The sequence below is a fragment of the Ursus americanus genome, chromosome 6 (genome assembly GCF_024610735.1).
Source record: "Ursus americanus isolate L20-20 chromosome 6, mUrsAme1.1.p, whole genome shotgun sequence".
In the NCBI taxonomy this organism is placed as follows: Eukaryota; Metazoa; Chordata; class Mammalia; order Carnivora; family Ursidae; genus Ursus; species Ursus americanus.
Window position 1 is genome coordinate 15,088,410 of NC_142132.1, and position 13,228 is coordinate 15,101,637.

General features: G+C 33.1%; 1 protein-coding gene across 4 annotated transcripts in view; it reads right to left on the minus strand.

Annotated features, from left to right (window-relative positions):
- ATRNL1 (attractin like 1) overlaps positions 1-13,228 on the minus strand; it is a 747,087-nt gene that overhangs the window by 379,747 nt on the left and 354,112 nt on the right. For all 4 annotated transcript variants that reach the window (XM_045803217.2, XM_045803216.2, XM_087862669.1 and 1 more), the window contains one exon: positions 9,907-9,985. In XM_045803217.2, coding sequence (XP_045659173.2) covers positions 9,907-9,985 — 79 coding nt within the window. The remainder of the gene's footprint in view (positions 1-9,906; positions 9,986-13,228) is intronic.

The window sequence follows — 13,228 nt, forward strand, 5'->3', positions numbered from 1 at the left end:
CTTTGGGCATGTGCATGGTCATGTAGCATAACTGGTTTTATCAGGCTCTCTTTGTGTCTATACAAGATCTTTCTCTTAATCCCCTTGCCTCCCTTGGTATCACACCCAGCTGTTAGCCTCCATGAATTGATAACTGATTATTTTTTTATAATGCTCTGATATTTAAATTCCTCCCTCATCTGATTCAATTAATTTTGGGTCCACTGTAGGGTAATATTTGAGACTAGTGTTTGACATTTTTTATAAGCCCAGGGGAGATCTTAATTTTCTCTATCACTGGAACTTTCTGGTAAACTTCTAGCTGATTTATGGTGGAGCTATCAGCCTCTTCTGCATTGCTTACTACCACAATGCCCATTTTTTTCAAGGAAGCCATTAAGGTTGAACTTCTCCATAGTTTGTTTCAAACGAACTTCTTCCCGTGGAAAAAATTTCTGTGCCACAGCTCCAGAGCTGATGGTGGAGACAATGGCCCATATCTCTCTCAAATGACTCCCCTACATCATGAGGATGGTGCCAGACAGGTATGGTAGCCTCTTATATTTTCAGATGGTCTCTATTGGCATGAAATCTCCACCCTTTGAGCAAAGTGTGATGAGGGCAATTGGGACCCCGGAATTCTCAGACTGCTCTCCCTGAGGAAGAACTCTGACATACAAGACAGGCTTGGTGAAGGAAAAGAGCCTCAGATCTTAGTTGCTTTTGCCTGAACCAGAACCTCTGTAGTACATAACTGGGCAAGGGTCAGGTGGGAGATGAGAAATGCTGGTTATATTGAGCTTAAAGGGGATAAGAAGAGAGCAGGTCATGGCTCAAATGTTACAGACTTTTTTTTTTTTAAACTAAGATTTAGATTTTCTTGAATAAATGTTTTTCATTTACTGTATGCACTTAAGACGGATTCCAGAGATTTAAAATGGATGTTTATTTGTTTTAAAAATAATTTTCACCAGTTATAGGTGTTTGTCAGCTATGATTTTAAGTCTTTGGAGCTCCTCTTACTGCTACTCTAAAAGTCAGCACCTCCTGTTCTCTTTAAATCACACTTCAAATGAGCTTTCATAGTTATTGATCCATTAAAATTGCTCTTGCCAGGGTCACAAATGACTTCCAAATGGTTAAATCCAATGATCAATTTTCAGTTATAATTTTACTTTGCCCATCAGCAGCCTCTGAGACAGTTGAAAACTCTCTTCTCATCTACAGTGTTTCCTCAGCTTCCAGGAGCCCACATTCACTTAGCTTTTCTCGAACTTCATAGTATTCTTTGCTGATTTTGTCTTCTCTCTGGTATCTTGAATGTCTTAGTCAGCTCAGGCTGCTATAATACCATAAACTGAATGTCTTAAACAGGAGACATTTATTTCTCACTGTTTTAAAGGCTAGGAAGTCCAAGATCAAGGTGCTGGCACATTTGGTTGTTGGAAAGGGCCATCTTCCCGGCTTTCAGATAGCTTCCACCTCATTGCGTGCTCACATGACCTCTTCTTTGTGTACTGTCGGAGAGAAAGCACTCTTCCTCTGTTCCTCTTTGTAAAGGGCACTAATTCATCATGAGAATATTAATATCACATAGGCATAAAGACCTCCTAAAGGTCTCAGTTCCAGATACCATAACATTGGGGTTTAGGGCCTCAATTTATGGATTTGGAAGGGGACATATTCAACCCATTACATTAAGTATGAATGTCTTAGGGCTAATCCTCCTCTTTTGGTGATATCACCAAATCCATGCCTTTAAATACCACTGATATACTGAGACTCCCAAATTTATCTCTCCTGCTCAGATCTTTTTCCTTATGCCAGAGCCAACTCCTGCTTCTCTGACTTATCTAATTGGATGTCCAATAAATACCTCAAACTTAACATGTAAAAATTGAATTCCTTTCCCCAAGCCAATTTTACTTGCAATCAACTCCATTTCAGTTGATGGTGATTTTATCTTTATAGTTGTTCAGGCAAAACCTTCAAGTCATGCTTAGTTTATACTCTTTTGAAGTCATGATTGATTTAATACTTTCTCACACCTTCCCATCCATCCAGTTGTGTTATCTCCAAAACATATCCATAATCTGATCACTTCTTGCCATAGCCACTGTCATCTCTTGATTTAAGTAATCATTGTCTCTCACCAAGTAGAATAGTAACCTCCTGAATAGTCTCCCTATGTCCACAGTTGTCTTAGTCTAGTCCCAACACAGCAGCAGAATTATCAGTTTAAAATCATATCTTTTTTTAACCCAAATCACTTACCTCCTCTGTTGAAAACCCTTCAATGGTTTTCCTTCTATCTAAGAGTAAACTCCAAAGTAGAGTTTCAATGCCAATGGTGCATATTAGAATCGATTGTGGGCTTTAAAAATAGACTCATAAAGCTGAGCCTCACAGAATTCTGATTTATAGGTCTGGTGGGGGTGGAACAGTAGAGTGGCGCTCAAGGATATATAATTATTTTAAGATCAACAGGTGATTCTAAAGGACCTACTGAATTAAGAACAATTGTGTTAGAGTATACATGGAAGAGAAAAATCCAAGATATACAAATATAATGTTAATTATTATTTATATTACATATCAATAACAATAACTGCTAACATTTGTTGAAGTCTGGTAAGGAAAAGGCAGAGAGGTGAGCACTTAGTGTGCATTACCTCACTTAGTACTAAAAAACTTATAAAGTAGGCCCTACCATATTTTGATTCTAGGATACATTTTGTTTTACCATCCTTTTTTTTTTTTTTTAATTTTATTTATTTATTTGACAGAGAGAGAGACAGTGAAACAGGAAACACAAGCAGGGGGAGTGGGAGAGGGAGAAGCAGGCTTCCCGCTGAGCGGGGAGCCTGATGTGGGGCTCGATCCTGGGACTACAGGATCATAACCTGAGTCAAAGGCAGACACTTAATGACTGAGCCCCCCAAGCACCCCTTGTTTTCCCATCTTAATATCTCTAAAACCTGATGTGTCTTATAATCAGTGAAATCACACAACCACTGGCCCAGAGGGCATTTATGATATATTTGTCATGCCCTGCACAGACACAAATTTGATTATCCTAGTCAATGATACCATATGAAACAAAATATTTTTACTTGAATCAAAAAGTGATTTATAAAAAATTGGACTACGAATGTGAATAAGCTTTAGCAATACCATACCAATTTATTTTGCTTCTACTTTCAATATATATTATGTGAATGATATATAATAAAATCTCTAAGTAAGTCTATAAGAGCCGTTTCAGTAAGTACAAAATAAATATTCTTAGTGGTAAGAGTACTATGGGATAGTTTAATTATCACTGTATTTTCCTTCTAAGTGGTACATCAAATAATGATTGAGTTATCGTATTAGATGAAATACAGTATATTCCCCCTATAACAAACAGATTCACAGGTTGTATTATAAGGGGTCAATTATGACTATAAGCAGTAAATCAAGTCTGTTTGAACTCAGGCTATCTTTAATGTTCTTTGTATGGTGCAGAGAGCTTGAGTTTTGGAATCTGACAGACTTAATTAAAAATCATTGCTCTTTCGTTTACTACTTATGAGATTTGATCATTGCACACAACTCCCCTCAAATTCCTTATATAGCTAAAAGGGAAATAATATATATCTTCTAGAGTGAGGATGAAATACTATCTTTGTTAAATGCCGAACTCCAAAATGTTAGATTGTGCCCTCTGCTTTCCTGAAATTTAGTTATTTGGTTGTGCTACAATTATAAAATAATATAATCATTCTTTTTTACCAAATACCAATCCCACAATCCAGAGATAATCTTGGCAATTCTCTCAAAATATCCATGAATACAATGCATGTGTGTGTTTGTGTATGTGATTTACACAAATAGAAATATTATAATACTATATCAGCATCTCCCAGTTAATGCCATATTTTTAAGACCTGTAGTTTTCGAGAACTGTGATTCCTGTTTGTTTGCTGCTAATTCCTCTAAAAATGTGCTTAGAACAATACTAATTGTTCACTAAATATTTGTTGAATGAAGAAATAATGTTTCATTTTACACATACCTGTCTACCTTATTCTTAGCTTTCAGCTACATAATATTCCATTATAGGAAAATAGAATTATTTTAAGAAGCTTCTTTTTGAATGACATAAACTTATTGATATACAAAAAAATCCTCTATAATTATCTTTGTATGAATATATTTTGAAAAAGTAGGCAGGCTTATATTTTTAGTATATATTCCTATAAATCTAGTTGTTAAGTCAAAGAGGTTTTCTTTTAATTTTGATGACTAATACGCAAAGCAAACATTTTCTATTTTCTACTTTTGTTTCCATTTGTATTGGAAATAGGGTCGCCAGATAGAGCAAATAAAAATACAGGATGTTCAGTTAAATTTGAATTTTAGAAGAACAGTGAATTCTTTTTAGTATAAAAACACAAACACATTGGAGACATATATAAGGAGATACACTTGTGTGTGTGTATCAAATATATAACATTTTATTTTGAATCAGATTAAAATTTATTGACAGAAATTCAATATTCCTGGCCATTTCTTAATCTATATACACAATTGGGTCTATATTAAAGATAATAACACATAATAAATAAATATGTAATTTTTATAATTGTATTAATAAATGTATAGTTATAATAATGTATAATGTATAAATGTTAAAAGTTTTTATCTTATTTTTTTAGAAATTAACTCTATGTATAGTTACATAACAGTTTATATTTATTTCCATAATCCAACTTCCAGAAAACTTTTTAATATACTATATCTCCCCCAATGGATGACACCACAACAAAGTAAACCTAAGTGTCCCTTAAAGATTGTGTACATGTATGTGTGTGTACCTTACTGATATTGCTAAAGCTACAAATTTTCCCCCTCCCCCCCAAAAAAGGATTTGTGTCTTTTTCTTTGTATCTGCAGTATTTATCAGTCTGTCTGGAATATTATAAGAGATTAACACATCTTTGCTGAACTGAACAAAATGGAAGCACTATATGTACAATAAGATTTTGGCAACAGGTATAGAAGGCAAGAATCAGTTAACTTTCAGATCATATCCCCCGTATCTGACTTCTCAATTCAAGATATTTTTAAATAGACTTAGGCTAATTTTTAAAACTATGATAATATAAATAGGCATGCTAAACATCTGTAATTTCTAGTTTTACAGGATAAAGTGAAAAAAATTAAAGCAAGGGAATCATTACATTTTGAAATTGATAAGAAAAAAATAAATTAACACTAAGGCCATTAAATGCAGAGACAGATTTATTTGAGTGCATTATTTATGGTTTAAAAAAATCTTATTTTGACAAAAGAATTGTTTTATGGAAATCTTTATCTAGATATTAAAATGTTTAAACATTATATAAAATAGATTCTTAAAGTACTAAGAAATTCTATAAGAAGTTGCATACAGTATATAATTAATTAAGTTTAATTTCTCCACCCAAAACAACATTTTCTCATTATTCTCTTCACTGTGCTCACTCCTCTTTCTCTAAATAACTTGGGTGTCTAAGAAGGTAGAGCAACTTATTTTTTAAGCACCATGACATTGCATTAATACTAAGAACCCATTTACCACAAATTTAGCATCTCAGAGAATATTCTAGCATTAATTAATCACCCATGACATGACCTCAGAAAGTATAACTTAATGATATTATTACTTCTTCTATTTTTGTACCCATACAAAAATTAGATATAGATAGAAAGACAATGTATTTGCCTCTAGAGAAGTAGTTTGCTACTCAGAGCTACTAGAGTCCTATCTCTGGGTTTTAGTGTATTTTTAACTCAAATTTCAGGTTGATAATGCTAAATTCAAATCTAGGTTTTATGCAGTATGATTATGAAATGGGCAAGAAAGTAACACATCATAAACACAAGGTCAGTCGCTCAGTGGACGTTGTCTTATCCCAGGCAATGTTGTTTCTATTGATGTTTTAGCATTAGAAAAGCATACCTGATTATCAAAGATAAGCAAATAATGTGGTAAAGCTCCATATTAATATATTTTTTAAACTTTTAAAGACTGTAAGTTTAAGAGAATTAAATAAGGAAAGTTGCTGAGATAGGAAATGTAATAAGCATTCAAACACACAACCCGTAGTAACATGAAGTTGATTAGAAATAACCTTAGGGGCCCTGTGTGGCTCAGTCGGTTAAGCCACTGACTCTTAGTTTTGGCTCAGGTCATGACATCAGGATCATGAGGTTGAGTCCTGGGTGGAGCCCCACCGCAGCTTGGCGCTTAGGGTGGAGTGTGCTTGAGATTCTCTCTGCCTTGGCCTGTCCTGCCCTGCCCCCAACGTGCTCATTCTCTCAAATATATAAATAAATAATTTTTTTCTTAAAAAAAATAAATAACCTCACATTTGCCTATGGGAGCTATTATTCTATGGATTTTGTAGTTAGACTTTTTAAAAAGATTTATTTATTTATTTTAGAAAGAGAGCGTGAGTACGTGTGCACACTGTACATGGGCAAGTTGGGGGGGGAGGCAGAAAGAGGGAGACAAATAGACGCCCTGTTGACCACAGATCCCCACACAGGCTCCAACCCAGGACTCTGAGATCATGACCTGAGCCAAAATCAAGAGTTGGACCCTGAGCCAAAATCAAGTGGGGCTTAACCAACTGAGTCACCAAGGCACCCCTGCAATTAGATTTTAACTGAGGAAAAGTATAATTTAACTACTCAAAATGTGGGAAAAAATGTTTTCAAGCAAAAAAATAAATAAATAAATTCTTGTAACTATTAAGATATGCAGGATATTTTCACTCACCTTAGTCAAATATAAGATTAAATATCTTCAATGCAAGCAGTAATTATAATATTTTGATGGACAAACCCATCTTATGATACTTACTAAAAACTCACATTTCAGTTTAAAAATGAAGATTATTAAGCATGACAATATTTCAAGAGACTACTTTTAACTTATACTTGCTGCTAACAAATATTTTTATAATGTAATGACTATTTATCTAAAATTGAATGTAACATTGAAATTAAATGTTTTAATACCTCTATAATAAGCACAAACTATTAAAAATATGAACTTATCCTTCTAGTGTATTAAAATATTTCCACTGATCAATATCCACTTATTGTTTCTGTTCATTGGCACAACATTCCATCAACAATAAAATGTTCATATTCTTAATAGGGTTATCAGAGAAATGAATGTGAAGTTCCTATATGAAGAGGTATATTAAAATGAAAGTCCTTTGTAGTTGTATTTTTGTGTTTTTAAGAGCCCCTGAATTGTCAGCAGTGTTATTCAAAAAGTGTTACATCAATAATAGGCTTCTGTTACTAAAGTTATACCACAAAAACAGTATAGATGTGTTTATGGAAACCAAAGCTTAAAATAGTTTCTTTTTTAAAAAGCAACATGCCTGGCTGAATTAAACAATATATTTTAGAAATACAAGGTGGTTTTTTTTTCATTTTAAACCAGTCCTAATATTTAAAAAAGCAAATAGTACAATTCCTCTAATAAAATCACAGAAATATTAAGAAGGGAGAATCCTTTAAATAATTTTCATTTACTATTACAAATAAATTGCCATTGTACTAATCATATGGGTCCTCTGAGGCTTACAATACTTGATGTCTTAATGTTAGAGAATGTGACATATCACATAAAGAATACATACTGGGATCTTTCCCTTTAGGGAATATTTGTGTTAACCTAATAGTTAAAACTAAATAAAGAGAGGATCAAATAAAAACACATTTTTACCTCCATCTAAATAAAGTCTATATATGGGGTTATTATATTAGCTACAACTAGTGTAGTTAAAAGTCTTTAGGCCTTTAAGACCAAAATGACAATCTTTTAATAATATAAAATTATTCTAATAACAGATCTGTCAGTCATCAAAATGGCATCTTCACTTGGCCATCAACATATGAATGGTTTCCAAGACATTTAGAATTCTGTATTCAAAAGATTAATAAAATTATATTTGAGAAAACACCTCACAATATTTTTAACATGATATTATAAACATCACACGACCTCTCAACAAGATAAATTTTGTACTTCAGTAGAGGAAGCAAATTAAATTCAATCATTATTATAAGACTCACTACCTAGATGAGCTCTAGAAAGAGGGGCATTAAATCGAGGGAATATCAAGAAGACGTGGTAATATTTAGGAGCACAGATTAGTAATGGCCCAGTGGTTCTAATCTAGTTCTCCCTTCCTATTTCTCCCTTGTTCTGTCCATGTGCAACACATATTTTGAAAGATTTTGACTTCCAATAAAAAAGAGAAATTAAATCTGTATTTTAAAAATGAAAGTTTAATATCAGCTCGCCAGAACTTCTAATATGCAAAAAAACACATCATTTCTTTTAATTGATATAATCCTAACCAAAAGCAATTTCTCATCTTGAGAAGTGTGAAAGTTTTGTAGGTAAATGAACTATTCCCATTAGTTTTGTCAAATATTTAATACTATTTCTAAACTTTAATTATTACATGTAAATATTCCTAGAGCCTAAGGAATTAGTTATAAAATACAATCCCTTCTCTTTAGAGGAAAGGAAATTCAATTAGGATACTTACCCATTTTCAGAAACTAGTTAATGACAGAGTCATATACTGATCTTTTCATGATGCTATATTTATATAGTTGCATTTTATAAACGTTAGAAATCAGGTATTTAAACAGTGTTAGTCATAATGAGGTCAGAACCCAGGCTCCCTGATTGATCTTGACTTCTTTTCTAATGATTAGAAGCATAAATTGTCATTTGGCCTATGCCATTATGGAAGGCCTTCACATTGCCTGCTACCGATTGTTTTTACTTTCCTGAATCCATAATTTCATCTAACAGATGGTTTAACATGTGTAGAAGACTGCTTATCTCCATACAGAATTCCACTTCTTGCCAAATATTTATGTATTTATATTTAATAAGATCCTTTTCAATTGGATTACTTTTATCATAGGGTCATACCAAGTATATTCTCATTGATGGTGCCCTGGCCATATACCAAAAATCAGAGAGACAGAGATGATCGAGATGAAGTATTTATTTCTGGGGGAGGGCTGTCAAGTTTGCAAAAGTATTATAGGCAGGCACTGAGTTTTAATGGATGTTTGAAAACTAAAGAATAATTTAAGAAGAACTCATCTCATTCACTAACCATATAGCTTAGAATACTCTGGATTAGTTTTAAATCTTCAAATATAGTATTTTGTATGTAGAGAAAAAGATAATAAGCAATTATACTACTGCTTTATATTGTTGCACAAAATTATATTTATATATATATATGAAATGCAATAGCAAATAGAACAAAGTTATGAAACTAATATATTTATATCATTAGCTATTCTGCAATAGTACTACTATTTTTGTCAATTTTAGGATTTGAGGGAACATAAATGACTAATTCTGACATAGAAATGTATCAAACTGAGTCGCACTTCAAACATACTTGAATTATCAGATAATCATGTAATGGTAAAGATTTGATTACTTTAAAAAATCTAGGCGATAAAAACCAAAAATAAATTTTATACGAGAATTTTCTTTTAAATTACAAGAGATACTTATAAAAATAAATTGTTTTTATAACTACCTAAGGAGACTGTAAATCAATCAACAGTATTAATACACATATTCAATATGAATTCTAACACTATTTAAAATAACTGTTTGCTATTAACATTGCAATTAACCAATGTTTCTACAGATACTGACTTAAAATGACAGTGGTTAAAGATTGCTCTAAAGCTTAAAAATTCTAGATCGACTTGTTCAATCTTAGTAAGTAAAGCTGATTTGAAACTCTGTACTTGAGGGGCACATGTTAATTAAACAATACGGATTCATGTTTACTCAGATCTTTAAACAAAAGATTTAAGTAATATTACTGATACCTCTCTCCGTCGAGAAGCCCAGCATGTTTGTTTGATCTTCCATACCACTGCAGCTACCAGCAATAAGGATAAAAAGCAACTGGAAAATAAAACACAAATAATTTTTGCTTAACACACTGGAAGTATGTAATGAAATATTTAAGAATATGTACAGAATTTAAAAATATATAGAACTAACCACTCTGCCTTGGTAAATAATTAAAGCAAAAATGGATAAATTAGCAGTGTTTAAGATGTTCTCAAGTAAAAACGAAGTATACAGGTAGAATAATTATTTATATTCTTGTTACACAGTATCGTCTATCTTTAAGATTTTCCCTGTCAGAAGGAATATAAATTTACAGCTCTGTTGGTTTTATAAAGCAACAGAAATCTATTTAGAATTGCTCTTGACTCATAAAAACTGGCAATTTCATAAATTTAAATAGCACACCGGTTCATTCATTTTATCTGTATTAGCAACTATTTTAGATATGAGAATATTCCAGTGGTTCTCAACTGAAGACAGTTTTGCTCCCCACTCACCCCCACCCCCAGGGCACATTTGGCAATGTCTGGAGACATGTGTGATTATCACAATATTGATAGGGGTGCAACTTGCGTCAGATGAGTAGAGCCAAGGATGCTGCTAAACAGCTCCTAGTACTGTCCAACATGTCAGTCATGCTGTAGTTGAGAAAACCTGGTATACGCTAATGTTTACACTAAGAAGTAATTCAGTTACAGTGTTTATACATACGGTCTATACATATTAGGTAAAATATGCAATAAGTTATGAAAATGCAGGATACTTTGTTAGTGGTGATTTGAGACTAACAAATCTCAAAATAACAGAATCATATGAATCCCATTAATTGGTTCCAACCATGTATCACTGTTTTTTCTCCCTTGGCTCTGTGGTCAAACCTTATGCTATGAAAAGACCCAGAGCTGAGCAAATTCACTAGACACTAGTCACTACAAAAACCCTGGTCTTCATCCTTGATTGATAATCCTTCTATTCTTTAATCGATTCACTCATACGGTATGCAAATTTTAGCACTTTCTACTCTTGTTAATTCTTTAATATACTTTTTTCTCCTTGTCTCACTTGAAGAGAAGATCTTAGAATGTCCTTCAATGATGATAACAATGGCAATTCTAGCACCTATCCAATGAGTGCTGAGCACATTTCAGATACTGTGTTAAATACTTCATTCACATTGATGCTTGGGTTTGGTTTTAGAAGAACACTCCCAGATGGAATATATTATTCTTATTTTAAAAAAGAAAAATCCAATGCTCAGAAAGTTCAAAATAAAATACTTATAGTCACAAAGGGAATAAGTGGTAGTGTCAAAATTCAAATCCAGCTTTGTAAGCCTCAAACTCTCTCCTCCCCAACTGTTGGGACTCTGATCTTGCACACAATCTCACAATAGTTTTATTTCCATTTTCATTCTCTAATCTATTACCCAGTATCAAAATAAAGTAGATAAAAAAAGAAGAAAGCCTGTGATCCTAACCTTCTTAACCAGTAAGTTGTCTTTTGTTTTTTAATAATTATCTCTCCCCTAATATTTGCAAACTTTTTATTTCATCTTAATTTAGGTTTCCAAAAGTGCCCAAGTCCCATATCTCCTGAAAAATTAAACTACAACCTATTCTATTGACCCTATTGTTCCCTCTAGTTTATCAAGAGTAATCAATGTAGCCACCTCCACGTCAATTTCCTCATAACCTAGTCCTGTTTGACTCCTCGCAATGTGGCATCTGGCTTATACACTAACAAAGTTGTTAGTATCAATAAGGATCAATGTTTATAAAATATTCAGCATTTTAGAGGATATTTCCTCACTGTAACTTTCTACATATTAAATAAACTGGTCTTTTCTCTATTAACAGACTTTCACTTTTCAATTGACAATACTAGCCATCCATTCTTTAGAACCCTTTCTTAATATTTCCTTTTCTAAAATTTTTATTTAAATTCCAGTTAATTAACATATACTGTAATACTAGTTTCGGGTGTACAATTTATTAATTCAACACTTACATACAACACCCGGGGCTCATCACAGCAAGTGCACTCCTTAATCCCCATCACCTATTTAACCCAACCCCGCCCCCACCCACCTTCCCTCTGGTCACCATAGTTTGTTCTCTATAGTTAAGAGTCTGTTCTTGGTTTGCCTCTCTTTTTTCCCCTATGATTATTTGTTTTGTTTCTTAAATTCTACATATGAGTGAAATCATATGATATTTGTCATTCTCTGATTGAGTTATTTCCCTTAGCATAATACTCTCTAGATCCATACACATCATTGCAAATGGCAAGATTTCATTCTTTTTTATAGCTAAGTAATATTCTATTATGTATGTATGTATATGCACATACATATACCACATCTTCTTTATCCATTCATCAGTCAATGGACATTTGTGCTCGTTCCATAATTTCGCTATTGTAGGTAATGTTGCTGTAAACATCTGTGCATGTATCCCTTCAAATTAGTATTTTTGCATTCTTTGGGTAAATACCTAGCAATGGAATTGCTTGTTCATAGGGTAGCTCTATCTTTAACTTTCTGAGGAACCTGATACTGTTTTCCACAGAGCCTGTAGCACATTTTGCATTCCCACCAACAGTATAAGAGGGTTCTCACTTCTCCACACCCTCACCAACATTTGTTGCTTTTTGTGTTGTTAATTTTAGGCAATCTGATGGGTGTGAGGTGATATCTCACTGTAATTTTGATTTGTATTTCTGTGATGATGAATGCTATTGAGCATCTTTTCATGTGTCTGTTAGCCACCATTTAAATATTCTTTGGAAAAATATCCATTCACGTCTTCTGCCCATTTTTAAATTTGATTATTTGTTATTTGGGTGTTGAGTTGTATCAGATCCTTTGTATATTTTGGATACTAACCCTTTATCAGATATGTCATTGGCAAATATCTTCTCCTATGCAGTAGGTTTTTATTTCCTTCACTGTGCAGAAGCTTTTTATTTTGACGAAATCCCAATAGTTTGTTTTTACTTTTGTTTCCTTTGCCTCAGGAGACATATCTAGTAAGAAATTGCTATGGCCAGTGTCAAAGAGGTTACTGCCTGTGTTGTCCTCTAGCATTTTGATGGTTTCCTGTCTCACATTTAGGTCTTTAATCCATTTTGAATTTACTTTTGTGTTTCTGTATGAAAGTGGTCCAGTTTTCCCAGCACAATTTGTTAAAGAGACCCTTTTTACCTTGGATATTCTTTCCTGTTTTGTCAAAGATTAACTAAGCACATAGTTGTGGGTTCATTTCGGGGTTTTCTATTCTGCTTCATTGATCTATG